The sequence below is a fragment of the Chlorocebus sabaeus genome, chromosome 20, assembly GCF_047675955.1.
Source record: "Chlorocebus sabaeus isolate Y175 chromosome 20, mChlSab1.0.hap1, whole genome shotgun sequence".
Classification (NCBI taxonomy): Eukaryota; Metazoa; Chordata; class Mammalia; order Primates; family Cercopithecidae; genus Chlorocebus; species Chlorocebus sabaeus.
In genome coordinates, this window is record NC_132923.1 from 109,673,002 (window position 1) to 109,693,899 (window position 20,898).

The following is a 20,898-nucleotide window of genomic DNA, read 5'->3' on the forward strand; positions in this document are numbered from 1 at the left end:
GGTTTGGTTTGGTTGTTGTTTGTTTGTTTGTTTGTTTGTTTTTTGAGATGGAGTCTTACTCTGTCACCCAGGCTGAAGTGAAGTGGTGTGATCTTGGCTCACTGCAACCTATGTCTCTTGGGCTCAAGCAATTCTCATGTATCAGCCTCCTGAGTAGCTAGGATTACAAGATGGTGTGCCACCATGCCTGGCTAAGTTTTATATTTTTAGTAGAGACAGGGTTTCACCATGTTGGCCAGGCTGGTCTCAAACTCCTGGCCTTCAGTGATCCATCCGCCTTGGCCTCCCAAAGTGTTGGGATTATAGGCATGAGCCACCGTGCCTGGCCTTAGGTATTTATACCATTAAGTCATGTAATGTGGTTGAGGAGTATAAGGAAGAATCTCATTGTAACAACTCACATTTTTAGCTCACTTAATCCTTATGGTAACTTGATGGGGTAGTATTATCCCTACTTTACAGATGAGGAAACTAAGGCTGGGAGATTGTGACTTGCTGACGAGTACACAAGTATAAATAGAAAGAGCTGAGACTTTGATTCAGATTTTCTGATTTGAAGTCAACTGCTCCTTCCATGTCTCATAGTATAGTTCTAAGTCTGCCTCAGGCCTGAGGTGATGAGACAGTGGGGAAGCCCTCACACCACTTCACTTCCTCTTAAAATAGAGATGTTATAGTTACTAGTTTTATATGTTGAGGTTCTTTGTAAGATTTTATCTTGAAAACCACTGTGCCACACAGAGCCTCTACTTCTACTATCACTACCCTCTTCACTTAAGGACCAGGAAATCCTAGGTACTCTTGGTGACTCTTTTGGTGTAAGTTAATTGGTTTTTTTTTTTTCCCCTCCAGAATAGCTGGAAGATTAATTGATATTTTTCTTTTTTCTTTTATTTCATTTTATTCATTATTATTATTTTTGAGATAGGCTGGAGCCAGTGGCACGATCTGGGCTCACTGCAACCTCTGCCTCCCAAGTTCAAGTGATTCTCATGCCTCAACCTCCTGAGTAGCTGGGATTACAGGTGTGCGCCACCACACGCAGCTTTTTTTTTTTTTTTTTTTTTTTGAGATGGAGTCTCGCTCTGTCACCTAGGCTAGAGTGCCGTGGTACAATCTTGGTTCACTGCAACCTCTGCCTCCCAGGTTCAAGCGATTCTTTTGCCTCAGCCTCCCGAGTAGCTGGGATTACAGGTGCCCGCCACCATGCCCAGCTCATTTTTGTATTATTAGTAGAGATGGGGTTTCACCATGTTGGCCAGGCTGGTCTCAAAATCCTGACCTTAGGTGAGCCGCCTACCTTGGCCTCCCAAAGTGCTGGGATTACAGGCATGAGCCACCATGCCTGGCCTAATTTTTTTGTAATTTTAGTGAAGGCAGGGTTTTGTCATATTCCCCAGGCTGGTCTTGAACTCTTGGCCTCAAGTGATCTGCCCACCTTGGCCTCCCAAAGTGATGGGATTACAGGCGTGAGCCACCACGACTGGCCTTTTATTTTTTAACAGATATTTTTGAGCTTGGTTTATTTTCCACACATAATGTTGCATATTTCTCTGTTTTAGCCTTCCAAACACAATTTTCCATTACCTAGACAAGCACGATACAGTATGGCTTTTGTAGGAACTTAGCCATATTATGAATAGGGATCAGATAAAATCCTCAACCTGCAGAGTAGAAATGCTTATCAGCTGATTTGAGTTATTTGAGCCCAGGAGCTTCCCATAATTGTTTAGGTCACAAATGATCAGTATGCAAGGACTTGCTTCTTCCTTGATTAGAAGTCCTTATTGACTTAATAAGCAATTCAAAACATGCAGTTGATTGGTCTTATCCCCACTCTTCAGGTTGTACTGGGAAGGTGAGCTGCAGTTCACCCTGAAGGTGTGGTTTTGGCCTTTCAGGCTATTTTTTCCCCCTCAAATATGGACTAAGCATAAATGTAGTTTCGAAGCTAGAAATTAAAGCCTACTTTAAATAGTTCTCAAAAAAAATTATCATTTGATTGGGCACAGTCTCTTATGCTTACCTTCACCTTGCAAGAAGCTCAGATGGTAGGTCTGTGTGCGGTGGCTCATGCTAGTAATCCTAGTACTTTGGGAGGCTGAGGTGGGCAGATCACCTGAGGTCAGGAGTTTAAGACCAGCCTGGCCAACATGATGAAACCCTCTCTCTACTAAAAACAAAAAACAAGCCGGGTGTTGTGGCAGGCACTTATAATCCCAGCTACTCGGGAGGCTGAGGCAGGAGAATCGCTTGAACCCAGGAGGCAGAGGCTGCAGTGAGCCAAGATTTTGCACCACTGCACTCCAGCCTGGGGGATAGAGCAAGACTCTGTCTGGGGGAAAAAAAAAAAAGCTCAGATGGTGTATTTATTCATATGCACTACTTTTCATTCCTAGTAAGAATGTGCCTGTGGCTTGGAATGACAATATAGAGGTAGTGTCAAATTGCTGTTATGTTTCTTTGGCTGCAGATTCTCCTTGCATTCCAGGGTTGAAGTACGGAACTTTTCTTTTTCTAAAAAACAAGACATTGTGGAAAGAGACCACTGGTATGCTGCTTTTCAGAGGGCTTGAAAGTTTCAGCTTTTCACTTGGTTCCTGAGATGTAGATTTGAAGGATTGTGACCTAGAGCAAAGACTTTGAAAGTTGTAGGTGACAAGCTGGGCATGGTGGCTCAACACCTGTAATCCCAGCACTTTGGGAGGCCAAGGTGGGCAGATCACTTGAGGCCAGGAGTTTGAGACCAGCCTGGGCAACTTGGCAAATCCCCGTCTCTACCAAAAATACAAAAATTAGCCTGGCATGGTGGTGCACATCTTTAATCTCAGCTACTCAGGAGGCTAATACATGAGAATTGCTTGAGCCCAGGAGATGGAGGTTGCAGTGAGCCAAGATCATGCCACTGTACTGCTGCCTGGGCGATAGAGGGAGACTCTGTCTCCAAAAAAAGAAAAAAAAAATTATAAGTTATAAAACATAGGCCGGGCGCGGTGGCTCAAGCCTGTAATCCCAGCACTTTGGGAGGCCGAGACGGGCGGATCACGAGGTCGGGAGATCAAGACCATCCTGGCTAACATGGTGAAACCCCGTCTCTACTAAAAATACAAAAAACTAGCCGGGCGAGGTGGCGGGCGCCTGTAGTCCCAGCTACTCGGGAGGCTGAGGCAGGAGAATGGCGTAAACCCAGGAGGCGGAGCTTGCAGTGAGCTGAGATCTGGCCACTGCACTCCAGCCTGGGCGACAGAGCAAGACTCCGTCTCAAAAAAATAAAATAAAATAAAACATAAAGTAACCTTTCTACCTCTTAAAAGAAGTTGTACATCTCTGCTATGGGTTGTTGATAAGCTCAGGGCCCCTCACATTTAACACACTAATAGTTGCTCACTGTACTTTCAAGGCTCCATTGAGGAACTAATTTCTTACTTTTCATGTTAATTTTAGATACCTAGAATGTCCTCTAAACTCCCAATCTGTTTTTCAGAACCATTTTATAAGGTACTTTTACAGAACAATAAGAGGCTAAGGGCTATGGGCAAATGTGTAGTGTTATTTTATTAGTTTAGTTTTAGTCTCACTCCGTCACCCGGGCTGGGGTGCAGTGGCTCGGTCTCAGTTCACTGCAACCTCGCCTCCCAAGTTCAAGTGATTCCCCTGCCTCAGCCTCCCCAGTAGCTGGGATTATAGGTGCCTGCGAGCACACCTGCCTAATTTTTGTATTTTTAGTAGAGACGGAGTTTCACCGTGTTGCCCAGGCTGGAAATGTGTAGAAATATTATCTGTTCTTCCAGGCTTAATTTTTTGCATTACACCTTTCAGTTTTATTCAGCCTGTTTTGAGTCTCATGACTGTTCACGTCTGTCAAGAAGACTCTATTAGTTATAGAACATATGCAGACTTCCTAAACTATGAAGAGTATTTCTCTAAGAGCAATCATCTGCACATAGCCCAAACTGTCTTAGGGTATATGTGTGTGTGTAGTATGTGTTTGGTGGTTAGGGAATACAATCTTTAGTAGCCAGTTTTTCTGACCATTTACGTTACTTCTATACACTAGTGACTTGGTTTCTTTGCTCTTTCCAGGTAAATATGCAGAGGACATTTTTGGAGAGCTCTTTACTCAGGCAAATACCTTTGCCTCTCGGGTAAGCTCCCTTGCTGAGAGGGTCGACCGACTACAAGTTAAAGTCACTCAGCTGGATCCCAAGGAAGAAGAAGGTAAGAAAGCTGAGCTCAGCATTTGCAGGCTCTGCTGAGCAGTTTTGTAGAATTTTTTTCCCCTGATTTATTAAAAAAAAAGTGAGGGGAGAAATCACAGAGACCTATGGAGTTCTGCTTTGAAGTGACACAAGCCTGAGTGCTGGAAAGAACCTTTTTAGCTCCACCACACCCCCATGCACTCCTTTCTCCCATTCCCCCAATTCCTTCTTTCTCAAATTTCCCCTCCCTCAATCATATTTTGCTACCATAAAAGTACTTGGAAGATTCATTCCTCCTAAGGAGAGGCCTGCTAGATCTGGCCACATAGTAAACCTTTGTGTTGCCTCATTTTGTTCAGTCGTGAAATGACTGGGCTGCTGACAGCCTTGTGGGGCTTCCCCAGAGGGGGAGGGAAAAAAAGCCTGACTGCAGACAGCCGCAGCCAAGAAATGCAGCAGCTGAGGCCTCTCTGACTGGTGTGACTCAGTGTTTGCTCAAATAGCCTGTCGTCCATTTTCTAACGCCTTCCATCTTCTCTCAGTGTCACTACAAGGAATCAACACCCGAAAAGCCTTCAGAAGCTCCACCATTCAAGACCAGAAGCTTTTTGACAGAAACTCTCTCCCGGTGCCTGTCTTAGAAACATATAATACCTGTGATACTCCTCCCCCTCTCAACAATCTTACCCCTTACAGGTAATGGCTGGCTAGCTCCTCCCTTTTTCAACCTGTGGTTTAATAACACTAAATTGTCTTTTTATCTGAAGCAGTTGTTTACATGAGAGGATTGTATCTAAAAGCTTACTGCCTACCCCAAAGTTGTCTGTGGCAGCAGAAACTAAAATTTACCCCATAAACACTTGTCACTTATTATTGTTTGGTTTCTGAAATTCATAGTGAATGTAATACATATTGAAAGTTTACTGTAACCATAGCATACTACAGAGTTTAATTTCATATAAACCAGGTCCATCTTGGATTCCATCCAAGGAATTTAGTTATTATAGAACCAAAAGGACTTTGTTACAAGGCGGTCCTACAGCATGGATCCCAGGGGCAACATTCTAGCAAGGCTCCCACTTACTTGGAAACCACTAGATTACCAGATGTTTGGGTGTGTTAGTGGGGCCAGCCTCTTGGACTGGCTGCTCTGGGCCCAGAGGGGTCTTTCCAAAGCTTAAGGAGTAATTGGCATTCTTCCAAATGAGCATCGTTCACTTTGTTTTGAACATCCTTTGGACATTTCCTTCTGAAAGGACCTACTCTGCTGTCCCTGGACTTGAAAAAGAACGTAGCCTTATAGACAACTTAAAGCCCCTCTCCTCTAGTGGTTTGGTAGTATTGTCATCCTGCAAAAAACCACTGAAGAGGGACAGAAGGTGAATATTTATCTTGCTTACATCCGTACATATCTTTGGAGCAGGTAAAAAGTAATTACAGATAGCTGGAGGCGGATGTCTTCTATCAGACGTGTACACTGCAAGGTAGAGTGTGTGTGTGTGTGTACCCATGTGAAATTCAAGGACACCAGTCCAATTCAGGGAGCCTTCTCACACAGATACAAAGTACATGGCATCTGTCCTTCATTTTACTGTGTAAAATTATGTTTGCCCCTTGGCTTTCAAAGGGACCAGCACAGCAGGACAGAGGTTTGACTCTGCAACCTCCATTATTGAGTCTAGTTGGGTTTGGGCAGAGGAGTTATTGGGCAGAAAGGGGTCATACAACTGATAATATTGTAGGGAGTATGACATAGGGTTTGTGTAGTGGGATTAGATAAACAAATGATATTAGGAGAATTTTTTTCTTCAGTTAATGGTATTTTTCTTTTTAGCATGTAGTATCAGAATTAGCATGGCCTCTCAGTTATCTGAACTTGGCCCAACAGAAATGAGTAGTGTTGTATCTAACTCAGGAGAAGATTTAATATAGAAATTATTAATGTTTGATTTGGAAGCGCTTTCTGTGTTGTGATAGGATTGGAGGGCAGGGAATAGAATTGCCTTTCCATTTCTTTTTAGTTCAGAATAATGTTAAGATAAATGTTCACTCCTAAGCACATACTTTCTGGATAGCGAGAGGACCTTATCCATGCCAAAGTGCAAGATTCCAACCAGGACCATTGAGTCTGGCAGATAGCCCTTATATGGACACTCAATAGTTTACTCTGTCCCACTCGCACAGCCACTAATTAGGAACTGGTGATTAAACCTTGTGGTCTTAAAACAGCTGGCCGTCTTTTCTCACTGGAGCCCCCTTGTGGTTGGGGTGTGTGTGGATGCTGAGCTATTCTAGAAGGGAGCAAGAAGGTGGAGTGCTGTGGCTGGTTTTCTGTGTGTGCAGAGAAATAACAGCCGTACACACACACTTTTCATGTATATATGTGTACATATGCATACACATGAACCCCCATATGTGTACACAGGTTTCCGGTGGGTAGGAAGCTACTGATGCTTCCTAAAGAGTCCTGCGGAACTGGTGGGAAAAGAGGAACCAGTGGTAGAAATCCCCTCTGATATACCAGGATATCCGAATATCCTCAGGGAGCTCTCTGTGGCCATGCAGATCATTAGAAGTAATCAGGATCCCTGCTGCTATCACCTGTTCTTGCCCTGACAATGCAAATTCATCTGCCAGGAATTGAAAGTAAGGCTAAGGTTCTTTAAAAGTCTGATAAGTAGAGAGGTGCCATTCGGGGGCATTGAAATGCTGGTATGGGAGAGGAGGTATGCAATCGATTCAAATGACTTCTTGATTCCTTGGTGTAAAAACTGCTAACTGCTAGGTGTTTGGAATATTGGATTTGGTTGGGAGCTCATCTGTCTACTGACAGCTACTTGTCTTCATTTCTATCCCAGGGACGATGGAAAAGAGGCACTCAAATTCTACACAGACCCTTCATACTTCTTTGATCTTTGGAAGGAGAAGATGCTGCAGGACACCAAGGATATCATGAAAGAGAAGAGAAAGCATAGGGTGAGGGGAAAGGGGCCTCTGTTCTCCACATCAGTAGGCACGACTGTGGAGGGGGATAAAAAGGAAGCCAGTCTTATGTGAAGTAGTCATTTCGAGTGGCTGCTTGCTTGGATGCCAGGTGAAACTCTTAAAAAAATGTGTCCACACCAAGCACAACCAAGATGAAAGTATAAATCACACCAAAAATGTGTTTGTTCCCCCCAGTGCTATTAACAATTGAGTATATTCAGGCTGAGTTTTAGAAATTGACTTTTCTATTCACCATTTATTTCTCTTGCAATTTGCACCTGACTCTGCTGGACACTCAAGCTAGGCTAGTCCCTTCTCCGCCAGTTTTGCAGCTCATTTCTCAGAGATCAGCACAAGGTTCTGCAGTGTTTGATTTGCAAAAGGAGCAGTTTAATGCCTTCACTACTGACTGGGTGGGGCTAAGGTGGGGGGATATATGTAGGTTTCGGAGATTCTCCCTCCCCATAGACTCTCCCTGGTATGTATGTGACCTACCAGTTGCAACCTCAATCCCATTAGCATGGCTGCCAGGAGGCCCAGGAGAGTGCCAGGGGCAAGAGCAGCTGCACAGGCTGAAAAATTCTTCATTGGGTTTTGTTTTGTTTTGTTTTATTTAAACTATTTCCTTATATATGCCCCAGATAACTGCAGGTCTCATTACATCTCATCTCTCTTGACTGACCTTTGGGGCCAAGCAAATAATAAATAGCTGTTCACTAACTTCTAGCAATTAGAGCTTTTCAAAAATATGAATGAGTTATCCAAAGAGGAAGTGCGGTTCCCGTTGCTGGAGGCATTTGAGTGTGGGATTGAGCAAATGTTTCACCCAGGGATGGTTTGGATTAGATGGCCTCTAGGTCACTTCAAACCCAGTAATTCTATAAGTTCTGTAGTTATTGTGTGTTGTCTAGGCAAATCATCTCTTAGATATGCATCCATGAAGATGGGTAGAATTTTAATGAAGAACTTTGGAAAATGTTCTACAAAGACTTTCCTGTTCCTTTTCATTATAGAAAGAAAAGAAAGATAATCCAAATCGAGGGAATGTAAACCCACGTAAAATCAAGACACGTAAGGAAGAGTGGGAGAAAATGAAGATGGGACAAGAATTTGTGGAGTCCAAAGAAAAGCTGGGGCCTTCTGGGTAGGTAATGCTTTTGTACTGTTGGTAGCATTCTTTGAAGGGAGTGGGGACAACAGTCTGACAGCTCTGATGTGACACCTTTCACACCCCCTGAAGTCTGTCTCTGTGGCTTAGATCAATACCACTGTTAATCAGCTACTTTAAAGTGCATCCATCTGGTGATTAAAATTTGCTAAATAAATCAAGAGACTCAGCAATTTAAATGAGGTGACTGGAGGGGTCTGGAAAAGAAAGCCCATGACTCCTAGTGCCCTTACTCTGCGAGACACACATCTAAGGGCCCCAGAGGAAAGACTGGAAAGGGAAGAAAAGTGGTCTTGGGAATCCTTTGCCTCCAGAGCATTGATTTGAAGGTCATGCCTAAGAACTGGGCATTTCACTCTTAGGGCTGGGGAGGGCCAGGCAAGAAAGCTGTTCACATCACCAAAGCAACTTTTCAGTCAGCCTTTGTCAGTCTTGGGAGAGAGGCTGGCCAGGGGACTGAATGCAGACCTCATAGACAGTGTGGGAAAGGTTGCTCGGCCAGTATTGAAGCTATATATCTCTGTGGAGAAATAAGAGGTGTCAGTCTGACCCCATTTCCCAATACCAAATCACACTGGAGGTTTAAAGGGGGGAAAAGATGGTTTTAAAGGTTGGTTTGATGCTTATCCTGGTGTCTGACCTGGTTGACATTCAAAGCCAAGTCACCATGACTGCTTGGCATGAATGTCGCCCTGGTTTTTTCTCTAAATACATTGCATCATGGCTGTCAGAGAACCATGCCAGCCTATGCTGGGTGTCTAGGAATGATAAAAGAGGTGAGTTGTTCTTGCTTTTAGAAATAACTCTACCATGAAAATCTCGACTTTTAAAAATCTTGACACTTCTGACACTTGTTCTTCGTGGATTAAGAGATCTGTTTTAAAGAGTGATGAAGATGGTGAAAGAAAAAATGAACCTTTTTCTCTACTGGGAAATCAGCCCTGAGGGTACCTTCATTACCTTCACCTCCCAGTAAAGGGGGCCATTTTGTTCCATGGACCCCTTTTCGCTACTGATTGGGTGGGGCTGGGTCACTAGCACTGTTCAGACAGGCACTTGTCATAGGTTCAGTGACTCTAAGGGCAGAAGCTTGTGTGTTCAGAATGCCAGCTACCCATGTGTGTCTTTTATTTGTGGAGTAGGAAGATGAGGATTTGTCTCCCATTTTCCTGTTGTCCAGGCGGTTTGGAGTTGGGGCTTCATGGTTAGTCTATCTGGACATGCCTGTTGGTGAACCTATAAAGAGACGTGCCAAGGCTCCAGGGCTCCAGGCCTTGGGGATTTTCCACATCAGAGCATCTTTTGATTCAGTTAGTTTCCTCCAACTCTGTTCTCCCTGGGGTCTGTTTTAGATGAGTTCTTTAGACCCCAACAATAGTGGAAAGAGGGGGAAGTGGAGCAGAGCAGGCCAGATTTTGTTAGCTGATGCTTGGTGTATTTGTGCTTGTTTGAAGTTTCGTTGTTGTTCACCCAGAACAAATTCACCCAAGGCCCAGTGCACTGAGGGACAGGTTTTCATGAGGCAAGCCCTAGCACCCTACTTTAATTGTCAGCTCATTTTGTTTGATAAGAGACCTGGCAGAAAGACCACATTTACTACCACATAGCACCCTGCATTCATCCTGAGCTTGATTTTGCAATCCAGTGCCTCCTTGGCCTTCCAGCTTTCCAGAGGCTTGCTGACCTCAAAATCAGGCTGTGTGCCAGACACGTGTTTGCAGCTCACTAGCCTCTGGGACTTGGCTTCACCCTTTGCCACAGGACAGACTTTGGGATTCAGGTATATCTGCACTTGACACTGGGGAGATAATTTAAAAGAACTGCTGGGTTTGACAAGGCCAACACTGGGCAAGGAGCAGTTTTGATAATCTGGGTTGAATCCTGTTACTACAAACAATTCAGCAGAAATATCTGGGATATATTTGACAATAGAATATTTAGTCTTAAAATAAAATTTCAGAGTAACAGAAAATATGTGGGAAATATACCTATTTTATTTCTCCCTAATAGCTTTTGTATCAAATGCATTTTTGTAGTACCTTTTAAGAAGAAAAAACCCACTCAGGCTCTTTAAATGACAGTTTTTGGCATTCGGTTCATTGACAGGTATCCACCCACCTTGGTGTACCAGAATGGCAGCATTGGCTGTGTTGAAAACGTGGATGCAAGTAGCTATCCGCCACCACCACAGTCAGACTCTGCTTCTTCACCTTCTCCTTCCTTCTCTGAGGACAACTTGCCTCCTCCACCAGCAGAATTCAGGTAAATGGTGGTACCTACTCCATCCACTATCGGTGGTTATACACTCAAGAACAAAAGGATGGACCAAGAGCAGTGACTCACGCCTGTAATCCCAGCATTTTGGGAGGCTAAGGTGGGAGGATCTCTTGAGGCCAAAAGTTCAAGACCAGCCTGGGTAACATAGCAAGACCTCATCCCCTACTAAAAATCAAAAAAATTAGCCAGGCTTGGTGGCACACGCCTGTAGTCCCATCTACTCAGGAGACTGAGGTGGGAGGATCGCTTGAGCCTGGGAGGTTAAGTCTGCAGTGAGCCATGATCATGCCACTGCACTCCAGCCTGAGTGACAGAGCAAGACCAAAAAAAAAAAAGTTAAAACCCTAGGTCAAGATCACTAAAATAACTTCAAACAAGACTGTCTGGATCATAGAAATAATTAACACTCTATATATATGTTGCTTCATTCCCATTGGAGTCCTCTTTTGAGATAGGTACTGTTATTCCCATGTTATAATGAGTAAACTGAGGCACAGGGGGAGTCAATGAAATGACCCAAAGGTCACAGCCAGTAAGGGCAGAGCCATGATTGGTCAGTTGGACTCCAGAACCTATATTCTTAACTACCCCTGTTTAGCCTAGACCCAAACAAATAGAAGTTACCACCTTCTTGTTTTTTCCTTAACTTTATTTTATTTATTTATTTATTTATTTATTTATTTGAGACAGTCTTGCTCTGTCGCCCAGGCTGGAGTGCAGTGACCAGATCTCAGCTCACTGCAAGCTCCGCCTCCCGGGTTTACGCCATTCTCCTGCCTCAACCTCCCGAGTAGCTGGGACTACAGATGCCCACCACCTTGCCAGGCTAGTTTTTTTTTTAGTAGAGACGGGGTTTCACTGGGTTAGCCAGGATGGTCTCGATCTCCTGACCTCATGATCCGCCCGTCTCGGCCTCCCTATTTATTTATTTGAGACAGAGTCTCTGTCACCCAGGCTGGAGTACAGTGGCGTGATCTTGGCTCACTGTAAGCTCCGCCTCCCGAATTCATGCCATTCTCCTGCCTCAGCCTCCCGAGTAGCTGAGACTACAGGCGCCCACCACCACGCCCAGCTAATTGTTTGTATTTTTAGTAGAGATGGGGTTTCACTGTGTTAGCCAGGATGGTCTCAATTTCCTGACCTCATGATCTGCCCGTCTCGGCCTCCCAGAGGACTGGGATTACAGGCATGAGCCACTGTGACGCACGGGCCTTTTCCTTAACTTTAACTCATCATGAAATGAAGTGGTACAATCTGCTCTTCATGAAATAGTTAGCAGATACCTTGCCCAGTTGTCTAGGAACCCAGCATAGAGTCGCTTCCTCTCTTAGTGCTTCTGATTAGTTTCACTGCTATGTTGAATCTCCAGAAACAATGAAACAAAGGGAAAAGGGGGATGAAACTCCAAATTCGTCCATTTTTATATTTGTCAGTGTCCCTGGCAGAGGTGTACAATGGAAGTGTTAGGCAGTAATGACTGAAAAGAGATCTGAGAATTGTTCAGATTGCACTGTTTTCTCCGTTACTTTTGTCCCTTCTAATGCCTGATAAATGAGAGCTTTGAAAGATGCACTTTTCTCCTTGGATACTGCTTAATTAGAGATTGAATATGTTGAGGACCCCTCAGATGGAGACCTAAAGCAGTGCTGCCCTCCTCCTCTTCCCTCGTTCTTCTTGGCCCTAGAAACCATTAATCCCAAATCTCCTTCTGCTTCCCAAATCACTTCCTGCTGGGGCCCTGTCAGATGCAACTAAGACTGGAAGGTCTGTGGAAAATTCCAAAATGGCTGCTTTTCTAAGGCGTAGCTGTTAGTGCAGGGCAGATACAAAGGTGGAAAAAGAAAACCTTCAGCTTCACACATGGCCTGAGACCTTGCAGCTGCAGCCAAGCAAATCTGATCCCAGGAGAGGTGTAGCCGTAATCCTCTTTCAGGCCTGGGTCAAGAGTCTGGTGGCACATTCATTTCCCATCTCTGCGGATTCTCAGATTGAGATTCATTCTCTCTCAAGATTTTCCCACATGAGCACTGAAGATGCATTCACCTAAATCTATATCCCACTCAGGTGTGGTCAGCCTGGCTTGGGTTTCCTGCCCTCTCCAATGCTGGTGAATGTTAATAGCCTGAGAAACAGAGCTTAGTGTGTGGGTGGTGTTTGAATTTTTATTCCGGTTCGTTCTTGCGTGCACCCTTAACCTGGCTCCAGGATTAAATTAGCAACTGCCATGGACCATCCTTCTTAGAGAAAGGGAGGAAGGGTGCCGTCCCCTTAGAGCTGGAAAGGCAGAGGGGTCTGAGAGATGTCTCAGCTAGCCCTTACCTGATAGAGGAATCTCAAGTCCACTTCTTTCAGGTAGTTTTACTCAATCTGGCTATCCTCCTCTACTGGTGGGAAGCTCATTACCTTACAAGGCTGCTTATTTCATTATTTGTCTGTTCTGACCATCTGTAGGTTTTTCTTTCTGTTTAAGCCAAAGTGAAATGGTATAGTCAACCAAGATAAACCTCGGCTTATAGACAAGGTTAACTGTAGGTAGGTGTTTGCATTCTAAGGGTGATGGTGAGTCTTTTTTCTTTGGCCTTTCAGTTACCCAGTGGACAACCAAAGAGGATCTGGTTTGGCTGGACCCAAAAGATCCAGTGTGGTCAGCCCAAGCCATCCACCACCAGCTCCTCCTCTAGGCTCTCCAGCAGGCCCTAAACCTGGGTTTGCTCCACCACCTGCCCCTCCGCCACCTCCACCTCCAATGATAGGCATCCCATCTCCACCACCACCTGTAGGATTTGGGCCTCCAGGGACGCCTCCACCACCCTCACCCCCATCTTTCCCACCTCACCCTGATTTTGCTGCCCCTCCACCTCCTCCTCCACCACCGGCAACTGACTACCCAACTCTGCCACCACCTCCCTTGTCTCAGCCAACAGGAGGAGCACCTCCTCCTCCCCCTCCTCCTCCTCCTCCGGGGCCCCCTCCTCCCCCTTTCACTGGTGCAGATGGCCAGCCTGCTGTACCACCACCGCTTTCTGATACCACCAAGCCCAAGTCCTCCTTGCCTGCTGTGAGTGATGCCCGTAGCGACCTGCTTTCAGCCATCCGTCAAGGTAAATTTCAGTGGTGGGTCTGGGACTGTGGAGCCTTGTCTTTCTGAAGCTGGGATGATTGATTGGGGGATGGGTGAAGGGGTCCCTTTGCCCTTCCCAGGAAACAGCTTTCATTGGGTGGGGAGAGATTGGGACATTAGGTCTGGGAGCAGCCTGAGAAAAGGCTTCACCCTGAAAATATGGAGATTTAGATTTCTTTCCACCTTGGTTTAAAAGTAAAGGATTCTTTTCTTTCTTTCTTTTTTTTTTTTTTTGTTTGTTTGAGATGGAGTCTCACTCGGAGTGCAGTCAGTGGTGTGATCTCGGCGCACTGCAAGCTCCGCCTCCCGGATTCACGCCGTTCTCCTGCCTCAGCGTCTCGAGTAGCTGGGACTACAGGCGCCCACCACCATGCCTGGCTAACTTTTTGTATTTTTAGTAGAGACGGGGTTTCACCATGTTAGCCAGGATGGTCTTGAACTCCTGACCTCATGATCCGCCCGTCTCGGCCTCCCAAAGTGCTGGGATTACAGGCATGAGCCACCGCGCCCAGCCTAAAGTAAAGGATTCTTTTTTTTTTTTTTTTTGAGACGGAGTCTTGCTTTGTCGCCCAGGCTGGAGTGCAGTGGCGCGATCTCGGCTCACTGCAAGCTCTGCCTCCCAGGTTCACGCCATTCTCCTGCCTCAGCCTCCAAGTAGCTGGGACTACAGGCGCACACCACCACGCCCGGCTAATTTTTTGTATTTTTAGTAGAGATGGGGTTTCACCGTGTTAGCCAGGATGGTCTCAATCTCCTGACTTCATGATCCGCCCGCCTCGGCCTCCCAAAGTGCTGGGATTACAGGCGTGAGCCACCACGCCCGGCAGTAAAGGATTCTTAAGCTGGGATCTTTGAAGTCCTTGGAAATGTATGCTTATGCGTGTTTGCATGCATTTTTTTCCTTGGGAAAGGATCCCCATTTTTCATCAGTTTCTCTGAAGGGTTTTGTGCCTTCGAAAAAAAAGAATCACTGTCCTAGTGGGCCTTTGTTCAACTGGACTCAGCAACCCCCAGCCTTCTCCACTGCTCTGCCCTTCGTGTCTTCCTTCCTTGCCCCCTGCCCTCTTTCTCACCCCTTTTTTCTCCCATTTTCTTTTTTTTTTTTTTTTTTTTTTTTTTTTTGAGGCGGAGTGTAGCTCTGTCGCCCAGGCTGGAGTGCAGTGGCCGGATCTCAGCTCACTGCAAGCTCCGCCTCCCGGGTTCACGCCATTCTCCGGCCTCAGCCTCCCGAGTAGCTGGGACTACAGGCGCCCGCCACCTCGCCCGGCTAGTTTTTTGTATTTTTTTTTAGTAGAGACGGGGTTTCACCGTGTTAACCAGGATGGTCTCGATCTCTTGACCTCGTGATCCGCCCGTCTCGGCCTCCCAAAGTGCTGGGATTACAGGCTTGAGCCACCGCGCCCGGCCTTTTTTCTCCCATTTTCTTTTATCTCCTCTTTTCTCCTCTTCCCTCTCCTCCCCTCCCGCTTCATCATTTCACTCTCCTGGAACATTGGAGCATTTGTTCTATCAAGGGGCCAGGTGTGGTCCCAAGGGGTTATCGTGGTTTGGTCTGTTTGTGATCCTCAAAAAACTTCTGGTCTAGAGAGGACAGTCTATGGCAGCTGAGCCCCATTATAATTGATGGAATTGGGCAGGCTGAGGATCTGCTGGATGGAATGTGGTGCCTGCTCCCCACTTCATATCCTCATGAGAAGTCCTTACCAGCCTGAAAGTGTGTAAACCAGAAAGGACAGCTGGCTGCCTTTCAGACACACTTCACCAGTTTCATACACTCATCTTCTGCTTTTCCACAACAACCTTCTTTTTCTCTGTCCTTTGCAATACCCCTTACCCACTGGTGGCCACTCCCCCTTACCCAGTTCCAGATGGATTCCAAGGCTGAGGACACGCCTTCCTCACCCCTCTGTCTCTTTGCCACCAGGTTTTCAGCTGCGCAGGGTTGAGGAGCAGCGGGAACAAGAGAAGCGGGATGTCGTGGGCAATGACGTGGCCACCATCTTGTCTCGTCGCATTGCTGTTGAGTACAGTGACTCAGAAGATGATTCCTCTGAATTTGATGAGGACGACTGGTCGGATTAACGCTTTCTGCCTGCTGTCCACCTTCTTTTTCTTTCCTTCCTACCTGCCTTCTTTGATGCCAACCCCAACAGATCCGTAGGGGAGAAAGGGGAGGAAAAAAGTAATTTTAAGGGGCCAAAGCTTTCCCTGAAGCAACCAAAGATATATCCAAGTGCTTCCTCCAAATCAACATGTATTTCCTCTCCCCATTGTCAGGCCCTGTAGGGCTCCTGAAGTTCAGTAGCTGGGATGTTCCCTCTTTCCTTCAAGTGCCTGTTGCATATTGAAAGGAAGGAGAAATCCCAAAGCAGATTCCTTTGATCGGGTTTCCGTTGGAGATGGGGCCTTCCCTTAGGAGCCGTATACAACTACAGTCTTCTAAAACCCGTGCCCTCAGCCACTTCAAATAATGCCAGCCACTCTCTGGTTCTAAAGCAGGGGGAGTGGCCTGAATGGACACAGCTGGCCCCTTTCCTGTGCCCTGAAAGGGCAGAGCAGGCCGAAGGCTCCAACGGCCAGACTGCCTCACCCTTTGCCCTAATCAGCAGGGTGGGCCTGCCTTGTGCTAAACGATCTCTTATGCCTGGGATGCCCTTTATTCCAGAAGGCATCAAGCCTCTAAAGAATGTCTCACCTCCTCTGCCCAAAAATGATGCCTTTCTGTAGGCTGGAGCTGTTGCCTCCCTCCCAGGATCCCTTTGGTGAGTATGGTGTTCAGGATGCACCACCACCACCTCTAGATGCCTTCAGGCAACACAGCCCAGTTTTAACCTCTAGTATCCATGACCAAACTGTCCCTGACACATGAGAACAGGGGCCTCTTCTGGCTGTCAGGAGCAAAGCCTGAAGACTTGGAGCTGCAGGACTGGAAGAACAGTGGAGCCCCATGGGTCCCACTCTTTAAGGATGCTGAGGCCTAGAGATGGGAAGTGACTTGCTCAAGGTCACACAATTGGATAGTGACATAGCTAGAGCCCAGAGTTCCTGATTCCAAGTCACCTGTGCTTTCTGGGACCAAAGAATGGGCACCTACTGGAGTCTGGGCAGAGCTTTCTCGGCTGTATTGCTACTCCAGACCTCACCATAGGTTGGGGTCCCAGTAGGAGGGCTCAGGGTCTGTGCCAGCCCTGTCGGTGCTGCTCAAACCTTCATAGCCTCTCTTGTCATTCTTTGTTGCCCCTTTTCTGTCACCAACCAACCACATAGCCTTGGGACCAGCCCTTTTGGGGGACCAGAAGTAGTGAGAGAAGGAAGGGGATAGGCAGCTGTGACAGGTGCTGTTTTCAATTCCTCTGCAACTCCTCCCCCTTTTATTTCCCCAATTTAAACAAAGATTCTGCCAACTGTGGAAACTTCAGTTCCTCAGGCTGGCAGCCGTGCCGGTACCTGCCTTGGGGGGCCTGGCAGCCGTGAAGTAGGCTGAAAGGCAGAGGGGCTCCAGGTCCTGTTTCCAGCTCCCCTCACTGCACACGGTGAAGCTCCCTCCCTCCCTCCCTCCCTGCTTTTCCCAGAGCTAATACACAGGTGCTATTATTCAGAAAAAAACTGGTCAGCTCTAGCCAACAGTGAGGCTTCTTCTTTTCTGCCCTAACTATTGTGTAGCCTCGTATGCTGAAATCGGCTTCTGCTGGCTTCTCCGGCTTTCAGAGCCCTGAAACAAAGAGAAACAGGATCTGTCCCTACCCAGCACAGCAAATAGTCTAGTAATTGCCAAAGCCCTCGTAAAGCCCTCTGGCTTGAGGAGAGAGTGTAGTCATGGGTTCTGCTTCTGTGCCCTTGCTGGCCCCTTCCCCTCTGCTTTCTTTCGTAGAGCTCAGGGTGTGGGGACTGAGCCTGTAGGGGCCAGGATGCACTCCTGCTGTGGCCACTCCCAAGTGTGCCCTCTTCCCTCTCTCCAGATCAGGTGTCTCTGGCACAGGACTTGGCACCAAGCTCGATGCTGAGACACCAGGCTATGTGGACCCCCACCTTGTTTCCCAGCCTGCACCTTAGAAGCCGAAGGCGCTTTCATCAGAACCCTAAAATGGCTGTTGAAGGCGTCTGGGCCACAGCCCAGCAGTAGCTAGAGAGGCAGGCAGAGGGCAGTGGTTCTCCCAAACAGGAGACCTGGGGCCTGGCCAGGCCAGGGTTTGGGCCTAATGGCTTTGACTAAATTACCCCCATCCTCCTCCTTTCCGGAAAAGGGAGAGCTAGAGCCACTCACTGTCATTCTGCTCTGACCTTGAAGGGGGCGGTGTTGGCCTGCCTTCTGGAATGGACTGAGTCCATCGTGGAAAGGACTGGGGGCAGGAGGAGGTGGGGAGGGGCGCTGCCTGCGGAAGGTAGGATTAGATCATTAGCTCAGTGACCTCCTAGGGTTTCGATGTGCTGTGTTCTCATCCTACAGCTGGTTTGGTAATGATCTGCAAGTCCCGGAGAGCAACAGCACAGCTCTGCCTGACGCTCTCATTAAAATCTATGCAGCCAAGCTCGGCACTTTGTAGCAGCCGGCCTTGCGAAGCCTCCTCAACTCGGGGGGCCGGGGACCCAGTGAGCTGAGAGGCCCTCTGGGCTCCACTTATGCATATGCACCAAAAAAACAACAAAAAAAAACGGCTTCTTTAGACCCAGAGCCCTTTAAGATGATAAAGGACCCAATGCAGGTAATCCTGTTTTTGGACTCACGTAACACAGAATGCAAAGTTTAGTGATTATTTAATCTGGGCCTAAGCTGGTGAGAGTATGGAACAATGGACCATAAGGACTCTTAAGCGCTGAAGCCAAGGAGTTTCCTCCCTTCCTGGTTCACCCCGCCCAGGGGACCTGCCCCCATTCCTGTGGCCCTGGGGCCCAGCTTCCAATAGTGTCAGAAGCGACTTGTGGCTTTGCCTTGGTTGTGAGATGGGTACATTCCAAAGGAGCAGCTCGGGGGAGGAGGCGGACTCAGCCAGCCCTTGGAGGCTCAGAGCAGCTGGCCCAGGCTCCACCTCGCCTCTAGTGGAAGCTCGAGCGCCCTCAGAAACGACCCTGGCCAATGTCACTGCATAGCCGAGGCAGTGTTGTCAGGGCTAATGTGAAATTTCTTCCCGTGGCGCCGATCCTCCGACTCTGCAGCGCCAGCTTGGACAGATTGAGGTCTCTGTGGTTTTGGTGACCCTGCTTAAGCATTCCCACCATGTCCCAGCTCTGCTCTAGGACTACCTCCCACTGTGGCCCCTCACCTGACCTCAGGGCATGGGGAGGGAGGGAGCCAGTGCTCCAAGGCCAGGGGGCTTTGCTCATGAGAGATGTCAGGCTTCCTGGAGGCATCAGGCTTTGAGCCCTGCTGGGGTCCAGCTGACCTGGGACCAGGTGTCGCGCAGAGATGTGCCTCATTGTGTGCCTCCTGCCGTGTTCACTTTAACCGTGCCTCAGTGTGGGTTAGGGAACAATTTTGTTATTGTATTAAGTTTATTCAGTTAATTCACTTGAGGAACTAACCAAGTTTTACTTTCTGTCTAGAATGATGTACATGTAGTAGAGTAAGCCATAATACTCCCGAAGTGCCTTGTTTTCTCTGATACAAACATATTTATAAGGATGTATTCCAGTGGGTTCTTGGGTGTGTTTGCCACATCAAGATTTTAGGGAATGGGTGTATGTGTAGTAGGGATGCTGTTTGAAAACAGGCCCTCTTCCCTTGAGAATGGGAAAGGAGCTCTTCAGTTGGAGATCTGGGCAGTGGGTTAAGCCAGACCCCTAAAGTGACCCTTTCCTATTCTGCCCTGTTCTTCTCAGACCCTCAGAAAGACATCCAATTTTTTTAAAGCCCTGTAGCTCCAAGCCTGGTCTTACTTGCTTCCCTGCCAGGCTCATCGTGTGTATACCACATTTGTGCCCCATTGACCTGAAGGTTCCATGTAACTGGATACACATGAATACTTAAATGCCAACATTTTAAATAATTTGATAAAGTCTTTGTAGCCACTCAGCCACCTCTGGTGTTTGTGGTATTGTTTTAATGGGACAAGAGATTAGAAGGAAGTGATACTAATAGTCACAGGTGGTGGCCAGAGCTCAGGAGGGGGCTCCAGTGTGGGTGGGCCTGAAGGGCAGGAGGCTTTTGGGTGCAGAAAGTGCACCATGTGCAGAAGGCTGGAAACCATTTCAGTTTAGGAGGAGACCCAGGTTGGAGGGCCTGCAGGCCCAGATACCCAGTCCCCTTCTCACCATGAGAAAGGGGGTGTGCTGGGGCCGCAGGAGACAATCTGCTGGCAACTGTTTGCATCAAGCAGGAGAGGAGTACAGGCTGAATGCTGATGCTGCGCCCAACATCTGGCCGGCATCTTGTCTGCCTTTCAGACCCAATCAACTTACCTTAAATAGAACGATTTACAATGGAATCCGATAAAAGGTTTAGGCTGCTGCATGCCCCTTCTGCCTGAGGAAGGCGAGGGGGCTGGGTTTGTATTCTGACCCAAAAAATGACCTACCCAGGAAGCAACGGTTGTTCCAAGCACAGCTGCTGCGGGTAACTGTCCCTGGGGGTAATTTATGAGCAGACACCCAGTTCCGGACCCAGCAGACACAGTGTAGTGGCCCCCGGGAGAGGGGCGGGAGCAGAGTTGGTGACTCTGCGGGTCACGCCTGCTGTTCGGAGAGTCACCCACTGGCGTCCCAGGAGAAGGGGCAGAAGTTTTGAATTGTCAGCAACTGCTGCGCCAGCCGCTCTGAGCTCATCGCTGGAGGTGGTGGTGCAGAGAAGGGGGCCGCGGAGCCAGTTCGCCCCTGCAAAGCCCCTTCCCTCCACCCGTCTGCTCAGGCCTGTGTTAAGTCAGCACTTGGCTTCCCAAGGCCGGTGACTGACAGGCAGCCAGACGCCCGCCCTGGCAGAAGACAAAATGGTGGTTCGGGAGCCGCCCTTGCTAGGGAATTGGAGGGAAGGAATGTGGCTCTGGGAAGAAAGAGGCCTGAGCTTGAATTCTGGCCCTGCCACTCTGGAGCTGTGACCCTGTGCAAGTCTCTTCACCTCCTTGGGCTGATCCTAAGAAGAATAAGCATTTATTGAGCGCCCACTACCTGCCAAAGACGGCATATCTTTTATTTCATTCTTAAGAGGCGAGGGTCCC

The 20,898-nt window shown here is 47.6% G+C and overlaps 1 protein-coding gene across 2 annotated transcripts in view; it reads left to right on the plus strand.

Moving 5' to 3' along the window:
- WASF2 (WASP family member 2) overlaps window positions 1–19,760 on the plus strand; it is a 90,330-nt gene extending 70,570 nt beyond the window's left edge. For both annotated transcript variants that reach the window (XM_007979821.3, XM_073007635.1), the window contains 7 exons: window positions 4,084–4,218; window positions 4,742–4,895; window positions 7,058–7,175; window positions 8,198–8,328; window positions 10,459–10,614; window positions 13,216–13,730; window positions 15,675–19,760. In XM_007979821.3, coding sequence (XP_007978012.1) covers window positions 4,084–4,218; window positions 4,742–4,895; window positions 7,058–7,175; window positions 8,198–8,328; window positions 10,459–10,614; window positions 13,216–13,730; window positions 15,675–15,832 — 1,367 coding nt within the window. In that variant the 3' untranslated portion in view covers window positions 15,833–19,760. The remainder of the gene's footprint in view (window positions 1–4,083; window positions 4,219–4,741; window positions 4,896–7,057; window positions 7,176–8,197; window positions 8,329–10,458; window positions 10,615–13,215; window positions 13,731–15,674) is intronic.
- Window positions 19,761–20,898: the final 1,138 nt, after the last annotated feature.